The sequence below is a fragment of the Brachycentrus maculatus genome, unplaced genomic scaffold, assembly GCF_059751285.1.
Source record: "Brachycentrus maculatus isolate JH-2025_06_01 unplaced genomic scaffold, ASM5975128v1 h1tg001119l, whole genome shotgun sequence".
NCBI classification, from domain to species: Eukaryota; Metazoa; Arthropoda; class Insecta; order Trichoptera; family Brachycentridae; genus Brachycentrus; species Brachycentrus maculatus.
Window position 1 is genome coordinate 107,672 of NW_028281817.1, and position 23,129 is coordinate 130,800.

Genomic DNA, 23,129 nt, shown 5'->3' on the forward strand with positions numbered 1-23,129 from the left:
TGAGATAACCCTGAGTCATAATGGATATATTATCCATATTGTAATTTTTTTAAATTTAATTGAATGCATAAGAAAAGCTTTACTATTGAGTAATGAGTAAATGTATAACTGTTTTTAAGCAAGTTTCCAGCTGATGCTTTAGTTATCAGTGACATTTTACACATCACCTATTCAGTTTATTTGGGTGAGTCTATTAACTAAACAAATTTATAAATTTCATCGTTAATGGAAAAATAAATATTAGAAAACCGCTTTTCATTTCAAATATTTCAAGTCATGATATGTTCATAGCCATTACTATAGTGTCCTTTATCAAGGGTGACATAAACAATAATAAAGAGTTTAAATGAAAAAAATAACTAGAAATATCCGATAGAAATATATTTCAGTTCACCATTAATTACAGTGATTCAATTTGGATTTACCGATAAGCAAAAGACTATAATATAGGGGGCACGAAATATTATCAATCTATATTTTTTAAAGGTAACATTTGCAATGGTTGAAAAAAGTTTTCCAGTGAAAGTATGTTGAAATTCAAATTGTAAAAATGAAATGTCATAATTAAACAATAATGATAACACAAATCATCAAACTCCCGAACAAAATTAAAATTAAAGAAAGTTGTCTTAAGGCTGTCAATTTATTTTATCTAACACCTTCAAAACCATGACAATATCTGAAGAAATATATATTTACACATTGGATGGGTGTTTTTTACGCCTGCAGACCGCTGGCGATAGGATTTGATCATTGTGTGCATATGTCCCAAAAGTAGAAAGGGAATTTTGTTCCATCAAGTATGTACATCTAAGAAAATTCTAAGAATTCTTGGTAGCCGGCCAAATACGTCTCTAGCGGACAAGGAACTCTTTAAGAGAATTTACGGCAATTATGAAAGCGAGGCACAGAAAAGGGGATTGTAGCATATACAGAGAAACTTACTGCCACAACATTAGGATACAAAGTTATTTCACGCAAAATTAGAATATTCAATTGAGATATTTGCTATCCTAGCAAATATGCCGCAAGAAGGGAGAGCGAACACACTACATGCTATTCCCATAAACATCTTTACTAACCATCATAGTAGTAGTGGTCATCAAAAATCTACATATAGCAGCACCTAAATATTATAACATCAAAATATTGAAACTAGCAAGGATGAAATTGAATCATTGCATTTCATTATACAAAAAAAAGTTAACACTCGGACTCATTTCAAATGTATTTCCTACCAAAAGTGAGTGAAAAATGTTTTATTAGAATGAGATATCGTAACAATGGAATTCCATGGAGTAGAATTGATTATCATTATCATTGTTTTTCAAATAACTGGTAACGAAGCCCAGACAGCGGTCTATGAATGTGTGACAGAGGGCAAAATTAACATAAATTAAATATTAGAAGCAAAACCTTTACTCTAGAACCAATACCTAAAGTATGAAAAGTAGACTGCAGTAAAAGTCATCACAATGTAGAGGAGGATTGTTTAAAAATACAAGGATTTTTTTTATTATAATTCTCTTATATATTATGACTTCTTGTTGTAAAACCAGTTTCCATATGGACTACTTGAATATCAAAATACACCCAATAATTTCATTAGTTTTAGTTTTCAATTGATTTCATCAAATGATTTTCATTCATAAAATGTACAAAACATGTAAATGTTATTACATGTATGTACCAATGTTATCTAGAAATAATCACTTTAAAGTAAAATCATATTTAAATTTCACATTTCTTGCTGGAACTGCATTTTACATATCAAAATAACAACTACAGTATATAATTTTTTTACACATATATTTTATTTGACCAGTGACTGGGATTCCGTTGACCGTTAACAACACCAGTCTGATGAAACGTCAGTAGTGATAGAACCCTGTCGGTCACTTGTCAATTAAAATGTATGTGAAAAACACTATATACCTGTTATTTTATTGTACTTTTAGTTAGTTTGGAATGTTCAAAAATTAAAATCTAGTAATATTCAACCACTGGTATAATATGACTATTGTTAAATCTCAGAGAGACTAGTTGAGGTATGATGGTAAAAAAAGTAAAAATTACCTTAAAACAAACAGAACAAAGGCCATCTGTGGCCGGGTTCCCGTAGAATCCGCAGCCGGAGCGGCAGAGCGCCTCCATGGGATTAGATTCACGCTCCATGGCTACACGTGGACACTAACGCGCGCACAGACTAGTCCACTGGCGTCACTACCGCTGACTCCGTGTTATATCATGTATCGCACTGCAGCACTGGGTCACCAGAGTGGGGTCCGTATCACTGTATCCCGGGGCGGGCGCACAGCACAGCACACCGGGCAACTTGTGCACGCGAGAGCCGGGCGAGTATCTCCCGAGTTGTAGAGTACTCTGGAGATGGTGTGTGTGGTTCAGTTCAGCTTACTGGTTGCGGATGTGTCAGGAGTGGTGCGTCGTCACCTGCAACAATACACAAACCGAGTTAGAACCAAACCAAAATCACTATTTTTACTACTTTCACTAGTCTCAGCATAACAGATCACCGCTTCAAAATATACAAACATTTTAATGCAAAAATATAACAGCTTTCAAACATTTTATAGTCCTATACATCAAAAAAAATGTGTATAAAAAAGTTATATATTAAATGAAATGTCAAAAATATAAATTTAAACAAATGGGCAGATTTTCTTAATTCAAAATAAAATTACAGAGAAGGACCCGGTTTATTAAAAATATATTTGTAAGAATTATTAAAATGTTCATATAGTAGGTTGGCAGATAAAAAGCGAGCCTAACAATGAAAAAAAAAATCGGAAAAAAGATTTTTTCTTGAATGTTTTTCTTGTTAAAATTTATTTTATTCTTCAACATAGTTCCATTTTAGCTTGATACAGCAAATTCACCTATTTTTCCGTTTTTATTCCTTCCTTCCGCATGGTATAATTCCAGCAATTATGCAAAATAACTCAGATTCCAACTGAACATCCTCATTCAACGCAAATCACTTTCCGCAAAGCCAAAACTGAAAATTTGGGAATAGTCACGAGGCAGAAAAGTAAGATGGATGAGGAAGCAATATGAAGAGCTATTAATTCAATTTGTCCATTGCTTTCCTACATGACGGAGGCGGGCATTATCGTGATGAAAGAGGATATTTTTGAGTTGCAAATGAGGCCTGACTCTGTGATTTTCGTCATTAATCTTTTAAATAATGACACCTAATACTCGCCAGTGAATATTCTCTTTTTGTAACGAATAAGTATGATGCCGTGAGAATCCCAAAATACAGCGGTCGTGACCTTTCCAGTAATTCTTTCACTTGTTGATTTAATTCTGGATTGTAATGCGCTTTAACAACTCTAAACGAGTTTTGATATTGCAAATGTAAGCGCACCGTGGTAAAAATACTGACTGCACATGCAAGTACCTTAAGTAGGCTTACCATAATTATGTAACTCTAAACTGGGATAGGTAGGAAAAAAAATACAGTGGAACCTCTTATAACGAGCATAACTCGAAGCGTTAAGCGTTAATTAAAGCGTTAAATAACGTTAAGCGAAACATTTTTTCCTATAGAAATCAATGTAAAATAGGATAATGCGTTCCACTCCGAAAGAATACTAAATTTTGATGTTTTTTACTAACGTTTATTTATATAAAATTACTTGTAATATTAATTGGTAAGGAGTGTAACAACTTCGAATACAATTTAAATTAAAAACGATTGTTTGTGACATATAATAAATTCTTTTTAACTAAAAAACTGTCAAAAGACATTTGTTTTTGCCGACACTTCAAAATTTGGTGTAATGTGTCACAGCAAAATCATTGAATAAATTTGTGGCGCGAATAGCCACCCCCTTATTAGGGTGATGCTTCTGAATGTACGAGGCAACAGTTTCCCATTCTCTTATTGCGCTAGAAGATTGTTGCTCCACTACTTCCACCTCCTCCATTAACAAGCTCTCTTCCATAATTTCTTGCTGTAAACTGTTGGGTGGTCAGCGTGACAAGCTCTTCAATATTGTTGTTATCTACCCGAATGGAATCCCGGCGCGGAAGTCCCGACTTACAAGTGAATTTTGTGAAAAAGGGACTCGTCTTATCTCTCTAACTCATTGTGCGAAGGGAACAACTGTTTCAGAATTTTTTTGCTCGTTATGAGAGGTCCCGTTGTAAATCTAATATCAAAAGTTGTTAAAGTTAAGAAATTAGTTATTGTGCCAAGTGTACTTTTGGCTGGAGTGAATTGTTTTTAATATTCTTTTTTTTTCTTCATAAAAGTCACTGCATGTAATGCCAAAATGTAATTTACAGTATAGTAATGCTCGTGCAGTAGACTCCAGCCTGCGGCCGCGGTCATCCGACCAAATGTGATTGAGAAAATGGCACAAAATATATTGTATAATTTACTCAGATCAGGTGCATCGATGTGCTGCTGTCTGCACCGTCTGAATAGATAAATAGACAATGCTCGCGCAAACCGGGACAAAATCTAAACTGGCCGGGACACCGGGACCCGTGTCTGGAACGGGGACAATCGGTTCTAAAACTTAAATACATATTATTCGCGAAACCCTTCGACACGTCAGGGAACCCAGATGCAGAGAGATCTTAGATTTTTAATTAAAATAAAATTACACGCGAGGATTCCCGACAGAGTTATAAGACTTCGGCAATAAACGGAAATACTCCAGCCAGCCACCACCAGCCAAGCCAGCCTCCACCGCGCGCCACTCGTAGTTGGCTTTCCGGTGGAGAAGTGGCGATTATCATTAGCCGCGATTACAAATTGAGCGTGTTTGATGCAACACCTAAACCTTCCTCCGTAATCTCCGGAGCGCGCGCGCTGGCGGAGTTTCTCCGGTTAAACCGAAAACGGACGGCGAATGCGCGAAACGAATACCAGTCTTCATTTACCTCGGTTACCAGTTGACGGAGCGGCGGCCGCCACTGTCGCACTATCGCACCTCGCACAAAGGAATCTAGAATCTGCGTCGCGGCGGAACGGCCGCGAGGTTATGACGCGCGCCGTTTACAGAATATGCGCACTTCTGCCCGTTTCTAATACGAAATAACAAAATTCAGCCGGGAAAACTAGGAAAAACAGCAAACCCAAAATATGTCCGAGGCATACTCGCTTTACCGCGCGGATAAAACTACGACCCATTTTTAGTGCCAAATATAACGATACAAAGATCTCGATGAAAGCCGGACGGTATCTAACAAAGCCTCGTAGTGACGTTTATATATTTGTTCTTAAATATTGATAAACAGATACCGAGTTTATATACACATAACCAAAATTATTGTTCAAATTACAAAACAACCGCACATAATATTTTATCGAGTGTGTTGTTATTCAACGACTATTTTTTTGTAAAATGATCACAAATACCGAACCGCAACAAACTCGCCGTGTGGAACTCCGTGCCGTGATATGAAAATAAGATAAGGTTTGTTTTCTAGCAGCGTCACTTTCGAAAGCGACGCTACATTATTTACTGTATACCGAACCGAGCACATACTCGTGTTTCCAATACTTGTGGGTTTAATGTAACGCGATGCAATGTTTAATGCAATGCATTTTGATTGTTGATAAATAACATATGTACCTAATTATTAAAGATGGCGCAGAGATATTCGCGCAGATAGATACGAGATAGCGAGACGCCACTAGCTACTGGCTCTGTACCGAAGTCCGCCATGAGACGGTGCCAACACTTGGTGGGATTTACAATCTATAAATCCAAACTTCTCCGAGCGAAAACGGTCGAGAATACATTTTATATTGCGGAAATTATTTACGAAAACCTGTATTGCGTTTTGCGTATTTTTTAATCCATAATTATAATAAAATTCTGTAAACATTCATATACGGTAAAGCGTTATATTAAAATGTAACTTTGTTTTAAAATCACTATAAATATTTTATTATAACTTAATTATAATGTCTACCGATTTCGAATCTAACCGCTTGATAAAGAAGCGGTTAGCTTCGAAACCGGTAGACATTATAATTTAGTTAAAGTAAAATATTTATAGTGATTTTAAAACAAAGTTACATTTTAATTACAAAATAGAAAATAACAAAGTTAGTGCTTCAAATATAAATCATACGTTATATTTTTATTAATGTATCTGGAATAATAAAGAAAATTTCATCGATGCATAAATTGAATTGTAAACATATATTTCTGTAAATATTTACACAATTACGTATTTTTCAAGCACTGGACGTCGTTGAAAAATCTAAAATAATTACACCAAATAAAAATAAAATATCTCAATCACAATTCAACGAAGAATGCAATCATGTAAAGCGTGATCAAAAATAAAGAATATTCGTTCTGGAGACATCAAAAAACATAACAAGTATTATATATTTTTGGTCACGCTCTAAACATTGAACGAGACATCAGTCTCATCAGTTTATTCTAGAGCGTCTCGAAGATGCTATTACATTAATTTGTGGTATCCATAATACTGTTCCACAAACGTCATGTGGTGTCCCTATGTTGTACGCAGAAAAATAGCCACAAGGTAAAAGGGTACGAGTATTTTTACACTCTCTGGTGTTGCTAGATATGGCGCGAATATAAAGGGATCGATATAGTCGAGATTAAGGTTATAATTTAAACGAACTTTTTACTTATTCAAAATTATCATACGCTGCGGTCGGTTGTATTTTTTACAAATGGAATGGAAACTAGAATATAACACAGTCTGCTGGTCTACGTAATTTTGATCTTGGAAAATTCTTTCCGGAAAAAAAAATATGTAATTTTTTTTTCAGTAAAAAAGAAACACCGCTAGAATGATATGGAATATTATTAATGTAATTAGAAATGAACCTTTGAAGTTTGCGTACAAACAAATTTATACAAGGTTATTATTATTCGTATCTCCGTCGGGTCGTGTGAGCGGTGAGAACAAGGCCAAATGTTCTTACGGCTAGTTCTCCGTATCAATAATAAATAGTCGCCATTTACATACAACATTTTGGCTGCACGCTACTCCGGCACAGAACGCCACGAGATGTATGCGGGAAAGTTTACATTGTACCTACTTGTTACTTGTTCCAGAACCAATATTTATTTATGTCAAGTGTGTTTTTTTTTTCAAATGAAGGAAGGTCAAATTATGACGCGGCTACGAGTAAATTAAGTCAATCAAACGAAAACGTGTTAAAATAAAAGTTTCTAGCGCAAACACCTGCGCTTCGGCTCCATTATGCGCTTGTTTTTCTATTCTATCCTATAGCTACGCGTTGTTTGTTCGAGGTTGCTCGCGATCGCCAGTCGGCTGTCACAATACACATTGTCGGGTGGGTAGAACTTATGGTTTCCAATAGTTGATAAAGAGATCGAATGAACGACGAAATAAAGCCACTTCACCGATGTTTCGGGGGGAGGTCATACTAAGGACAAAGAAACTCGGTCAAAAATATGTAATAAAGTTAAATAAATCCATCGTTACGCCTCTTAACGCTTTGGGTCTTTAGTTAGATAGTTAAAACTTTTCATTTTCATACAAGAAGTCTCAGGTCTCGAGTGAATTCCCTGCACGAAATAACACTCGCTAATTAACTGAATAATAATAATAAAAAATACATTGATGCTTTACGAATCTGGTTAAGGTCTGCGGGTTTATGCGTATATAAACAAAAGAAACATTTAACAGTCGATTTATTTCCGTTTCGCCAGCATTCCACAATGCAAACTAAAAAACGTCAAAGGCTGCTATGGTCCATCCTTGTACCTTAGTCAATAGAAGAGTATAATTTTGATTTAAAATAATAATTTAAGAAATCGTCACAACAACGCGCATTTTATCATCGCAAAAATATTTTGGACATTCAAAAGACGAGACGACAAGAAGTATAATTCATTAGGATGAGAAAGGAAAAAATAAAGTTGGTATTGCGCAGAAGGATATATAGAGAACCAGCGTCGTATAAAGCTTCGCGAATAAAATGAAGAATATTATTGTATTTCCGTCAGTAGACGAGAGGTTAGAGTCCGCCCTGTCACGAGCGAACAGCTGAGCGGGCGGCGGCGGGCGGCGGGAGGGGCGGGGCGGGGGGAGAGCAAGGTCGGTCCCCGCGCCCCCTCCCCGCTGCCCGCCACACCGCCCGCCAGTAGGCCGCGCGCCGCGCCGAGAGCCGCGGACACCTCTCTCCGTCCTGGTCGCCTGGTCGCCTGGTCCCCAGATCCCCGATCTCCGTTTGAATCGAGACGCACCTACCTACTCACTCGATGAATTTATCGAGAAACAAAGATAGAAACTACACATGATGACCTTAAATGTCAAACGTGAAAACTAATTCACAGTACAAAATGTCACCAAAAATACAATTAAAAAACCTCGTGTTTCTAATTGCCTTTTTAAATATTCGCTTATTCGAAAAGCGAAGCGAAATCACGAATTTACTATAAAAGGAATCTTATTCAACAGTTAAAACTTCCGAATCGAATAAAAGCACAAAAGCAGATAAAACTTTCCTGTGTGAGGACTTTGGGTTACGTACTGTGAATTTGCACAATGTGTAATCATAAGGCCTATCGATATTTTATTTTTTATATATTTTTAAAGATTAATAAAGATGGGTACATGATTTAATGGGAAGAGTTACTCCCGTCCTTTGTACAACAATGTGCGCGTTTTATTACGATCATTATTTTATGCGATCCGATGTCAAAGACCGCGGTTCTTTGTGTATCATACTCGGGGGCCTTTAGTCATTAGCATATTGCGCGTAGCTTGAAAGGTAAATGAATCACTTATGGAGAGTTATTTCACAAAACGTAATATTTGAGAAAACGGGGGTTAAATATTTTTGTGGCAATAACATAAAAAAAATTAACTCGAAAATTAATCCATCAGAAACTTTTCATTTTGCTGTCATTTTTTTCAAAATATCAACGTCAAAATCACATGTTTATAATTTTTTGTTTGTAGAGCTTCCGATTGTGATTCTTTACGAGCTTACGGTAATATACTAGTATTTCAAAACAATTACAAAAACGTACTTGTAAAATCGAGTCAAATTTAATTCAAGGATCTATTGTTAAATTTAATAGTAAAGACACGACGAGCGTTAAAAAAACACATTTGCGCTATTTACGTAAAGTTGTGTGCCTACTATTTCCACTTTATCTACCTGCTTGTGTGTAGTTACAGGGCATTATGGTACTATGCAGTAGTACTAAGAAGCCGGTACAATGACGTCAAAATATCAAATTCACTCGGCAGGTGGTGGCTGAACAAAAAAGCCACTCTAATTTTATCCAAAAGGGGGGTGTAATGTTCCCATAAAAGTCGGACAAGGACAACGATCTACTAACACTCCCGCTTCTCACGTTGAAGAGAGAATCGCATCGGTGATGGGACGATAATTGTACATGGTGTATAATATACACTGATACACAATGTATATCGTAGGTCGTATATTGTAACAGCGGTGTTTGATACAAAACGTAGCAGTTTTTTTTCGTTTTGCATATGCCAAACATTTCACGTTTTAAATATGCCTTGTGCTGTAAAGCTGCCAGCTAACAGCTCTAAAGACGGCTTGCGTCTCTTTCGATCGTTCGCAAGAAAATAATACGATATTTTAGCATCCGATTCTATAATCATTTTCTTCATATGCGTAACAATTTTTCGCATGTGTATGTAAAGCTGCCAGCTAACAGCTCTAAAGACGGCTTGCGTCTCTTTCGATCGTTCGCAAGAAAATAATACGATTTTTTAGCATCCGATTCTATAATCATTTTCTTCATATGCGTAACAATTTTTCGCATGTGTATATCTCTTTTACTTGGTAAAACATTCTAATCAAAAACGTCATTGCGCTTAAGAATCATTGGTGCAATTCCTTATAATCGAAAACAAACAGCGACCAATACAGAGTCTTGTGATTGAACGATACCTAGGAAATAATGCGATATTTTAATTTAAAAAAAAAAAATATCTCTGTTTGGTGTTTGTATTTTCAATGGGAGGAGGGGGTTTTGATCAGTATTTGTAGAGCGAGCGACTCGAGGGGTCCCGCAGCCCGCAGGGACAGTGCGGGAGGCTCGTCACGCGGCATGCGGCGTGCCGGAGGAGTGACGTGCCCGCCACCCCCTGTCCCTCGACAGAACGCTTTGTTCAACAAACACGTCTTTGGTTCATATTGTGATTACCCGACTTGGAATAAAATATCATCAAATGAAGGTTACTTAAATCTTCGATTGATGATAAGAGAGAAGAGACAACAATTATGTAGGCGTACAAATTCATCGAGCCGTGTGCTTACGTCCAAATTCTTGACGAATAAATTCATCAATCAACAAATACCTACTGTTTCGGAAACGAAACTTGGAAACTCGAAAATTGGCCCCTGTCTAATAAAAAATAATTAAATGCATTTTGATAACACAACTATAATTAATTTATGTTACACGCTATGTTTTTATGCGGCACTACAAAAACAGTGATAAGGAAAGCTTCGTATTTGATACACAATAATATTTCCGAAGAAAAACAGGAAACCAATAGAAAAATACAATTTTAAAAACATGTTGACAATAACAATACATCGGCTGTCCAAATTTAAAACACAGTAAGGGACATTTTTTTGTAGTACGTTTTTTTGCATTTTTGGACTAAGTAGAGTCTACTTAGTGCATAAATGCAAAAAAAAACGTACTACAAAAAAATGTCCCTTACTGTGTTTTAAATTTGGACAGCCGACATGTTGTGGATTATTAGAAAGAAAACGTTCAAGAAACTATATATGACTGCAGATTTATCGCAAGTCTCACATTTTCAAATATTCCACAGCAAATACGATTGCTAGTCGATTATCAATAATCTGACAGATGAGACGAAAGGAAGGCAAATACTGAAAAACGTTTCTCCGTTTCTGTTGAGACATTTATGATGTAACTTGATAATAATCCGACATTTTAATTAAGCATCTGTGTTCAAATATTTGGAAATACTCAACATAAATAATAATAAAATGTACATAAGTATACACAAACATATATAGTATATCGAGGGCTTACTAGCAGAACCTATTAAATCATACAAACATCTTCCGGGATAGTGGAGTTTAAAGGAGAAAAGTAAATAATAATAACTGGTAAGAATGTCACATACAATAATAAAATAGTATCAGCTATTCACATTACCAAAATAGACACGTATGCGAATAGATGCTTAGACATCGAGTATAAGTAAAATTTCCAAAAATCAGGCGTAATAGATGTTCAATCATGGGGTTTGGTGAAATTACACACATAGAAAGTGATCATTCAAGCCAGCCGAGAACAGGACTCACGAGTCCATGTATCCTTATAAAACAATTAGTTCATGTCTTCGGGGACATCAACAGTATAGTAATAAAGGTGTCACGTCGGCGAGACGAGTAATGTCGGTGAGTTCTTACAATATCCAAGGTTAGAAGAGCGCTCGGAACAGGTGCCACTAATCACCTGGAGCTAATGAAGAATAAGAATCAGTAGGAAGAAGTACCGAGCCATTGTCTTTCCAACACTGTTCGCTAACCCGGTTCGCACGATCTCGACAGTTCAGTTGCAACTTTTCACTTTGCAAATGAAAAATATAAAAATAACGCGCTATTCACATATCGCCTTTCAGCCGAACATGGTAAGGGCAAAAAACTTTTTTTAGGCGAAGTTTTTTTTTTAAATCCTTTGTCGATAATTTAACAGATCTATCTGTTGCTAATGCAACAGATATATTTGTTAAAAATAAAAACACGGCATTATTATTATTTGAACTACAAAATAAGTCTACAAAAAGTTATAATATATATTTTATATATAAGCGAGTACAAGACCGTCGCGATGTTACAAAAACGGCTCGCTTCAAATTATCGCTTACGATCTTCTGCCGCTCGCCTTAGCTCAACATCCCTAAGGTAAACCGAAATGCTTCAATATAGATCATTATACACTTGTAATATCAGGTGACAAATATTTTTGTGATATATCGCCAAAATAAAAATAAAGAAAATCCGAATAAGAACCGAAGGCCACAGATTTTAACATTAAAAAAAAACACACACACAAACCACGATTTAGCGTGCATTCAACTCGAGTCAAAACCGATAGCAAAATAAAACGAACATAATAAGATAAACGAGTCGCGAATCAAAAAGTGGAAAAATAATAAAAAATACTTTTACTATACAGAGATTTTCTTTTCTCGCTGTGCCGGGCGTCAAAAATGATAAATTATCCATCTAGGTGCATCCCCCGCGGCTTGGGGTGCGGGGAGGGGAGGGGAGGGGCGGGGAAGGGGTCACCGACCCCTGCGCGATGCACCCTCTCCTCCCGGCGAACCGTTCGCACCCCCTTACTACCCGCATACTCCAGCGACTACCATTCTCGCTGCAGCAGACACATAAAAGACTATAGCTCATTTCATATGTTACGACAAAATTATCTCAACGCGTCAATTAAAAGATACATTTCTGACACTACTGCATGATTTGCGTTACTAACAATAAGTTGTATCGAATTCGCGTTTTGCAATGTAAAGCTCGTTCATATTACCAAAATGAATGCATATACGAGTAGTATAATACAAGTGTAGAAGTCACATCCATCTATCATTACCGAAACGGAATAAAACCAATTGAACCAATAAGCGAAGTCGTAAGTCAAACATCGAAATTTGCTCACGACGCAGGATGCTCGTCATAATCTCGTACGTATTAATCATCCACCTGATAGATAGCCGATACGCAATCTCATCTGCGCCTTCTAGAAGCTACGACACGTACACCGATATCATACTGGAATATGATAATACATAATCAAAAGAATCGACCGTCCTTGAATATGTTTATTACGTACGGTTTAGAATAAACAATTAGAAACTTTCAACGTTTAATACGCGGCGTTATAATTACGTGTCGCACTCAATAGCCGCAAGAAAAGCCATCAACGTACAGATACACATACTGCTAATTAAGCGTGTTTATGAGCACGCTCTTCGGCTGTATACATTTGCTCGAAATAAGCATGCTCGTTTACATACATCGATACTGGCATGCTCATAATCAAACCTGTTCTGACGCGCTCAGAGCACGCCCCAAATAAAAGCGTAGCTTGCTCGAAAATCCGACAGCCGAACACGCTCGAAATGAGCATGCTTATTTCTAGAAAAATAGGTACACACATGCTACTAAGTAGAAATTGTTGAATAATATGTACTAATAATGAGCATGTGTATGTAGGCCTTTAATTTTCAGAAAATGAGCGGATACAAGGTCAGGCGATCGCGTTAAAGGTGGAGTCATTATCATTGCGGCTCAGTTTGCTTTTGATACGATAACATACGCGAAAGGCCGTGTGCAAGTTTGCAGACAACTGACTAAACATACGACACAAACGGCGAGCAGCCCATTATCAACCGACACCATGTATAAATATAAGTAACGGAACAAAAGAATCCCAAACATATCGTCACGTTTCGCGTTTAGACAAATTAATCCTTAATCGTAATTTTAATTCCGACCGATTAGAAAAAAGATAGTCGCGCATACTGTTTATGGCGAAGTACCGATAGCCGTCGGAAGGCGATAAATTATTCCCATAACGAATTGGGCTTCTCGCAATAGCGTGTGGTCTGCACGGAGCCTGCTGGCTGGACGCCCGGTGCCCGGTGCCCGGTGCCGAGGTGCCGAGGGGCCGTTGAACGCGCCGACACGTGTGCGGTGTGCAGTGTGTACACATTTAGTGTATAATTTCCTCCTGGCGGGTGGTGCGAGGTTCTTTAATTTGGAGCGAAAGAAATACCCGCACGAATGCATCCCGTCGGCCATCGTCATTACTGGGTATAGCGGGAGAGCGGGACGCGCAACCCTCCGCCGGCCGGTCACTGAACTCGGCCCCGGGTGATGCGTGCTGCGTGCCGCGCCGCGCCGCGCCATACCCGCTCCCATAGTACCGAGTACCAGCCACCATTGCAGATGCCATACGGGATCACATCACGCCGCTAACTAGCTCGCATCGTACGGCCGAGCTTCTTGCGAAATCGCGCAAACCCACTAGTGCACCGCAACATCGAATCGTATCCGAGATTTAGCCAATTCCAATACAAAAATGACGTTTTGATCGATCCCTGTTGATACATCAACATAAACGAACATTTCAAGTTTATTGAGATGGAAATGTGCAAGTTTGGGAATTAACTGGTTTCGAAAAGTTACGCACACGCACGCGCGTGTGTGTGTGTATGACTTGGACACCTAGACGAGTAGTTGGGTGAATTAGTATTATAGATACACCTAAAATAAGTAGAATGTTCGCGGTCCCCGGTCCGGTCCGGGATGGCGCAACCGGCTGCTGCTGCTGCCCTGCCCCGCCGCTGCGGTTACTGGTTAGTTGGTATCCCGTTCAAACGGACCAAGCCATGGTATTTCAACCAATTACAAGATTAAATAAATATGTAGGAACGTGTATTCGAACAATTTCATAAAAACAAAATGCTATCTACATACTGACGTTTTCGATTTTGAGCATTTAAAAAAAAAATCCAGATGAGTTTTTTACTCAACCCTGTTACATCACTTGTCTTTGAACTGTCATTGGTTAAACTTTTCACAGGAATACATACCACAAATTAATGAAAATATAAAATGAATCATCTTTTAAGTAATACAGATGCTGCAAATCAAGATAGACCTTTTGCGTAAATCCCTATACCCAAAATGGTATTGTTTATAAAATATTTAGGAGTTTAGATAAGTTACATGTAATTATATGACTCGCACAAATGGGTGAAAGTCATTATATCACATACAAAAGAGGATAATAAGTACGCAAATAATATTAGCCAAGAATTTAAGTCATACGAGATATCGGCGATAAAAAGGAAAGTGAAACGTTTACAATCAGACTATGCGGATTGGCATCGAATAAATCTGGCACGGAGATTGGGGTCGCCAAGAGCGGCGCGCTGCAGAGACGGCAGTGGGCAGCAGGCAGCAGGCAGCGGGCAGCGGGCAGCGGGCAGCGGGCAGCGGGCAGCGGGCAGCGGGCAGGCTGCAGCTGCCGTCGCGAGCCGGAACTCGGAGTAGAGCCTCGCTAACGGGAACCGAGCGGCGCCCGTTACTTTGACAGGTTCGGCACTTCGCCTCTAAACTCGCCGATCGAGTGTCGGCTGACTGGAGGAGGCGGTGGGCGGCGCTGGGAGGCGAGGGGATGCGGGGGGAGGCCCGCGACAAGAGAGGGACGTGAAAATTCTATTTCAATGGCCTCGATACCCGTTTGTAAGTTGGAAGGCAATCGTTCGCCATAATTTGGAAGCGAGCGCTAGGCGAAAAGTATCGGCCGCTGGATACAAATATAATATCGTATTTGTAGAGGATGGATTATGTTATTAAACCGTATGACAAACGAAAGTTTGACCAACTTTCTTAGAAAGGGGATAAGTAAAAGTGATAACACATTGCCTTCACGCGAAAGAAGACGCGCGTTATCACAGTTTCGTAACTAATTAAAGACACAAAATAAACAAATGTGTTTTTAAAAACTGTATACTTAATTAAAAACACCGTCTAAAAACTATTTGGTCACATACACTACTTGACATACGTTTAATGTGCAATTCTCTGACGTCAAAATAATAACAACCTTAAAAAGGGTACCCACTCGACAACAAACATGAGCTGCTCCGAAAAACGGCAACATCTCTAAGGGAGTCGTGTGTTGGCCGCGCGTTCTCTGTCGGAGCGGACGGAGCGGACGGAGCTCGGATCGTGAGCTCGCGTGGAGCAGTTCATGCTCGCCTTCGAGTGATTACCACCACCACCTTTATGCGCCAAGTAGATAACGATTAGTGATACAACAACATTCGTTCGTTGTATTTGGTTTAACGAGATCTTCGTTTAATATGGAGTTTCAACAAAATAAACATCTCTATCAATGAATTGTAGCAATTGGCAACCATTAGTGGAAAAAAATACACTCCATTTAAGGAAGTTCCTGGAAGGAGTCAGATTTATAGCGAATAAAAACAAAGTATAATATTCCATAAATGAAAACGATGACCAAGTACACGGTTGCTAGTTACTACTCGTATGAACAAGGAAGTAAACGAACCACGCAACACAAGTTGGTAGGATATTACATCCAAGCGCAAGCGAGTAAGGCAGTAAGAAGATGACTTCCTCATACATAGGCATCGCGTGCTTATTGACCTCGGCTGCCTCTAAACGCGAGATTCAGAGGTCATCAGCGATACACTTTAGTTCCTGATTCTATGACGCTATGAGATTCTTCATCTGCGTTTTAATATTACGCGATATCCTTATGATGACAATGATGACAAAGTATGAACGTAAATATTTTCATTCCCTGTAGTTTTGCATAGCAGTCCTTAAGAACAACTAATTCATTTCTGTCATATTACCGAGAACACACGTGCATAACATGAAATCGGATATGAGATTTGAAGCTGACAAAGCTCTATAAGTTTTCCTACTAACTGATGATTTCCCGGTATAAAAAGGCTACGAAAAAAGGAAAGGTTCTAGACATCCGCTATGAAATGCGAGTGGATGGGTTCTTTGTTACGTTGGAAGCGGTGGTCAGTGAACCCCTTTTTTCATAGCCACTCCGAACGGAACGGGCACGCACCTGTAGCCTGTAGATCGCTACGAGGGAACCGGTCCCACTAAACGTGGAAGGATGGGCACCGGACGCTGTCCACTCGTCCATTGCCCAGCGGAGTAACGGTGACAATCAGCCGCGAGTCACGACCGCCAAATGCTGGAGGATAATTCATTCATTGTGTAAACATATTCGCCACACACCTAACTGATCGCACAACCAGAATCCATAACAATTCTAGTCAATAAACATTTAATTTTAATCAGTCTCGTATTAAGTATTCGGTGTAATGCGTGTATCTTATCTTAGGCAAGTGAGCGCCATATAAACATAGTGGCATCGCAATTTTTAGACTTTTCCGCACTACAGCCGTTGAAAGCAAAACTCACGCAATAAACCAAGCAACACTTTCGATGATTGAAGCAGGTCTACTTTTGGAATTCATCTGGATCGGAAATGAAAATTCGCAAAGCCGATTCTCGGGCGAATATCGATGCAGTCACGAAGGGTGGAAAGAATAATGAAAATCGACCCAACTCTAACGAAAAGAAAATATCTTTCTTTTAAAATACATTTCCGAAATCCGATCAGTAAATATACAATAAGACAGGAAATGGGGTAGTTAGGAAAGCTAGAGCAGGTGATGTTTAGAATTACATCCGCAGCCTAGTCGGAAGAAGCTAGCCATATACATGTATGTACCTAAATCACGGGATACAAATAATTATTGGACAAGATAAGCCGAGAAGTGTATTCAATTTATATGTTCAATCCTGATTACGATGAATGATTACGTCGCTACTTCGCGCCGATAATAAAAAGTTTCGAAAGTACGATAGATACGGTAGAACGACACGATAGAAACTAGTTATAATGGCTTTGCGTCGTTTCCCCGAGAATACACGGGACAATGATGCCCGATTACTATTCACTCGAGCGACGAATGAACGATGGAAATATTGCCGAACCACGCATTTATAGCGTACAAACCAGACGGTCGCCGGTCGTAGCTTCCTTCGCTAATACTCGAGGACTCGGTTGAATTATACCATAAGCCGCGAGGGACGACGACCTCGGGTCCCGGCTCCGGGCTCCGGGTGCGGCGGAATGTCGGCCGGAAGTGCCTCTAGCGGGCAGAACCTCAGACCCCTAGCACGAACTGATCCTAAAGCTGGCCAATTGGCGAACCAAACAAATTATACCGCGATATCAACAGGTTGCTGAACAAAATACGCCCAAAACTAAACAAGCGAGATATAACGACACGACGTAATCATGAGCAGTTGAAAGAGAGTGGGTGTCGCATGGTCGCATGGTCGCATGGCGGCAGGCTCCACGCTCCGTGGCGTGATGACGTCGAATTACAGTGACGCAAAGAATACTGCTCTTATGTGCGGGCTATTGTTCAAATTTGCAATACTCATTGCACCTGTAATGAGCTTTATCAACGTTTTAGGAATTATCACTATAAACATACGAAAGCGGCGATTTTACATTATGTATAATAATAACTTAACCGTGTTATTTAATTAATACACAGCTTTTCATATAATACATGTTTATGTATATGTATATGTATGTGTATGTGTGTATATATATATATATATATATATATATATATATATATATATATATATATATATATATATATATATATATATATATATATATATATATATTTATATATATATATTTATATATATATATATATATGTATATATATATATGTATATAACATACATTTGCTTTTTTATGATAGTTGACATTTAAGTGAAATGCAGGCGAGAATAACAGTAGAATAGAAATGTGGGAGGGTGGTGTGTGAAGGGGTAGACGGAACAGAACCGGGTCACCCGCCGCACCCTCTTCCTCCCCCCTCCCCCGGCCGACGGAAAGCTCACTCTCAATTTCACCTACCCAACGAAACCGACAATTGAAACTCGCGCATTTTGCGATGTTTGCCGAATGCCATTCAAGTTTCCGTAAGCGATGTTTAGTCAATTACAGCCCGTCCGACGAGCGAACGTTTCGTTTATTTCAAAATTCCAACTACGGAAATGCTTCGCGATTTTGTGTCGACGCAAAACATTGGTCAATATTGATTTGGACACAAAATGTGCGACGTATTTTAATTATAATACATTAGGAGTGGAGTGGACCAGCTCGGACTAGCGCACGGGGTAACGGGGTACCAGGGTACCAGGGTACCAGCGGATCGACAGGGCTGGCGTTTCATTATTTAGGAGCCGAAGCGGAAGAGAGCTCGGCCCATATAGAGCGAGTTGGCTGCTCGGTGGTCACAACCTGTGACCTACTTTCGCGCTGAACATAAAGTACCCTTAATGTACTTCTGGATATGCATGACTATGTAAAAATCGGACCCTTAAAAGGCATCGCAACATTGTATGTGCGAACGCATTCCTTTTATACCCAACTCTTTACTTACGAACGATACATAGTATGTACCTACATACTTGTAAAATTAGATATATTTTTTTAATACAAAAAGATATTCGTGAATCAAATTTCACTGACCCACTTTTATCAAAATTGCATTCAATTAGTTTTCAACTTTGAAAGGAAAAATAAAAGGTTTTCAATAGTAGTACTTTAATCAAATGTGATCCTCGATAATTGAATTGATTGCAATCAGGCGACTACCAGTGCGTAAAATAATTCGGTAAGGATCTTGCAAACATCCAAATGAAATGTTTTCTACTGAATAAAATCTCAATAAAATCAACCATAGTTGCTACCGCGAACTCACTCATGAAGCGAGGTGAGAATTACATCATACGTAATTGTATATAGTGATCACTTAAACCAGCCTATGACAGGTCATAATCCCTGTAAATTTCCAGACTTCTTTATCCGCATTGAGAAGTCGAAATGTAAAAATAATTCCTATGTGGAGAAACCCAGAGTTTTGAACACGGATTTGGACACACCCCAAATTTTGAGAAAGAGTCAATAAAAAAATTATGACAAATTCGGGTTAGAGGTGTTATCTGTGTAGGTGTCACGAAATTGACAAAACAACAGTTTACTATTGAAAAGATCAAAATAAGGAAGCTATAGCGATAGCGATAAAGAGAGCGCGCGGTGGCGCCACCGAGCCGAGCCACAACCTTGACACACTGCAGCGGGCAGAATGAGGACATGGTGTAACAGTCCGCGCAACCAAATAATTACCTATCATTCGAGGCGCTTTGCAACGTATCTATCTAGTCGCCGAGCAAATCCGACTGAGGTGGAGCAATCTCCTACAATTCCCAAACGTCACCTGGCGTCCGACTTCGTAGTAGCACCATTCTTTAAATATCGATATGACATGATGTAAAGCGATTGCTTCACGAATGTGCTCCAATTATTTTCAAATTGGGTCAATGTGTTCCGATGTTGTGTGTCAATTTACGTTTTCGCTATCAACGTTAGCTTATCGACGATCTAAATGATATTTGAAGAAAGTTTGCAACGAATCCGGTCCCATCACTATTGCAAAACATCGCTAATTAGAAATTGAAGAAGGAAGGAAAACGACAATGTTTTGAAGAGTGTCCGTAGGCACGTTCGTGTCGGGTGATTTAGTACCGGGTAGTTGCGGACATGAGCGCAGAGGCGTGTGCCATGGCCCATGGCGCTTCTCTCGGCCTCGGCCTAACGAGTACAAAAATGTCACAATGCGATACTAAATGGGCGCTTTGCTTCGCCAATCAATCCAATTTCAATACCAAATTATATAGGCACAGATGGACTGCGAATAGACTCGACGGAGCTCCTACGGCGTATAATTTACCGAAACTAGTGTATAAATGAGAAAATCAATTCTAAACAACTTTTAAATAATGATGAGGAAACCGCAAGGCGTTATGCAAACGACAAACCGAGACGCCTCGAAGCGAGTAACCGATGGCCCGCATCGGGGATCAGTTCGTAAATAACCAATCTACCTACTGATTAGGATTTCGAAATATCGCAATCGGTGTTCGAACAGTCGGCGTAATTGTATTTTAGACCACCGAACCTAGTGAATTATCATCCACGCGTTCGTTATTCGCTATCAACCTTTTGATAGTAGACCTCTGGTGAGCGAGTAAATAAGACAGTCGCCAATCACGCACTGCACAAGATGGCGGCCGCGGTTTCTCGTGACGAGCCAGATTCCCACATCGAGCATCCGCAGCGGTAAATGCTAAGTCCTACGTAGATAGAGCGTACAGCGCGATACCGTCGCGCGCCGTGCGTGTTGCTTTCATGGCAGAACTTGGAAATGTAGCGGCCGACATCGGGCTCCGGAGAGACAGGCGGGGAGGGGCACAGGTAGGCTCCGCTGCCTACGAAATAATGGCTTGCAGGGGTCCTTAATACCGCCCGGCCCCAAATAAACCCGAGCACGCACACACGCGTCGTCCTGCACACGGCACACGGCACACAGCCACACAGCCACGCGGAGCCTCCGCAAGATACTTTTATTGGTAAATCTTCCAGAGCTCCCCAACACCACAGCGCAATATTGTTCCATTTCAATACTACTCGCCTTCCATTGCAAAATTATTTTCTATTTAAGTTAGTAAACTTAGTACTTCAGCAGTAGCTAAAGAGTTGAAGGTTAGCCGTAGTTTACCGATTTGTATTAAGCCACTAGATATCATCTATGCAGAAACAGTTTTTTTGAACTTCGAGACAAGTAAGCAATATATATGCGGTGTAGGTAAAAACAATTGAGGAATGAGATTTGCGTTATTGCATCCCGTTTTAGTTCAATCAAATAAGTTTATTTTAAACTTATTAACTACATAGGAGGGGGAAAATGGCGTTAGGTATTTCAAGAACATTCCTAGAATGGTAAGGGTCGTAACATTAAGATATAGCGTGTGAATAACAAGCTGATTATTAACGGAGCTTGGCTTTTAGTATTGAATGGTTCAGGAGCACCTTCGTAATAAAGATAAAACAAATAAATAAGAAGTTTGAGTTCCCGCGAGTTGGAGCTCATCGTACGACCGTCATAGGCTGGTTTAAGTGATCACTTTACACACGTGTAACATTCACCAATTCTACCCATTATTGACAACCACACTACTCAAATTCTTGGAAGTTCTATATATATGAACCAATTTAGAAACCTTGTTCATGAATCACTAAAACTTCACTAGAGACATCTATTGGTGAGATGTAAAGAAGCTTTTTATTAATATAAGAGTTTCTGCTTAATAAAAAGCTTCTTTACATCTCACCAATAGATGTCTCTAGTGAAGTTTTAGTGATTCATGAACAAGGTTTCTAAATTGGTTCATATATATAGAACTTCCAAGAATTTGAGTAGTGTGGTTGTCAATAATGGGTAGAATTGGTGAATGTTACACGTGTGTAAAGTGATCACTTAAACCAGCCTATGACGGTCGTAAGCCCCGTAAATACCCAGACTTCCATATTCTTCTTCATCTTTGATGAGATGTCAAAAAATAATAGTATTATAGTTATGTTTGAAAAACATAATTATCTTCCGAAAAGGTACCAACCCGTCTTTCCCCCATCAACCAAGCCTCGCAGTAAAAAAGCTTCTTCTCTGTGGATGGTGGGACACCACTGGAGTAAGACGTTTAGAACAAATACATATTCTCAACTATTTGAGCGAACGAAACAAGCGACTTGATATCTGATCATATTGGATTTTTGCAAATTGATAAAACTAGACCGCATATAGCAAAATTGGGTAGCAACATTCGTCGTATTTACAGGATCCTGCAACCATTGATTGCCACTGAAGAAAAACGAATAGAGATAATAAGACGGTCAAGTAAGTTTTTAAATAAAATAAGTAAGTTTTTAATGGAGGAATGTATTAGAAAAAAATGAGTTATCAATTATCTAAACTAGTTGTTTTTCACCGGGCATTATGGACGCTCGCACATAGTCGGTGGTAAATACAGTGCTTCGTAAAACATGCTCGGTACAATTAATTATACCACGATCTCCTTCCTCCATAATGAACATAAAATACAGAGGTGAGGAATGGCTAATATTATCATCACCGAGTCACTCGCGGAGCAAGTCGAGTCGGGCGTGTATTCCATAAATACTATCAATGGGTTCATGTCATATCTATTGGATTTGTATGACACTATCCACTCGAATGTAAAATAGTGCGAGGGACGAGAATATGAGTCGGATCATATTTTCCAATAACATATCGAGTAACCTACCCGGGCTGGTAGTGTAAAGTCGATCACAGACCGTGATCACCTTCCCTCGGCATAATTCGCTATAAATAATAATGGCAGGCTCGTCGGCCCGCACGTCAGGGGCTCCGTCTGCACTGTGCACCGGCCGTGTGCGGGGGGCGGGGGGGAGCAACGACCCGGCGCGGGGGGCGGCCTTGCCCCCTCGCCCCTGCCCCCCGCCCCCTCGCCCGCCGCACAATGACACTCAAATTACTGCAAGGGGTACAAGAACCTCGAGCCACACAGCGCCGTACTACCCTACCGCCAAACAGTAACA

The 23,129-nt window shown here is 39.4% G+C and overlaps 1 protein-coding gene across 14 annotated transcripts in view; it reads right to left on the reverse strand.

Annotated features, from left to right (window-relative positions):
* The window catches only part of LOC148299499 (AN1-type zinc finger protein 6-like), a 57,520-nt gene that overhangs the window by 8,268 nt on the left and 26,123 nt on the right, over positions 1-23,129 (reverse strand). For 11 of the 14 annotated variants that reach the window (XM_088276013.1, XM_088276002.1, XM_088276011.1 and 8 more), the window contains one exon: positions 2,077-2,451. In XM_088276013.1, coding sequence (XP_088132139.1) covers positions 2,077-2,175 — 99 coding nt within the window. In that variant the 5' untranslated portion in view covers positions 2,176-2,451. Of the gene's footprint in view, positions 1-2,076; positions 2,452-2,553; positions 2,652-4,914; positions 5,128-16,655; positions 16,673-23,129 lie in introns of those variants that run through there. The other 3 variants (XM_088276007.1, XM_088276005.1, XM_088276003.1) reach the window with 3 other exon arrangements.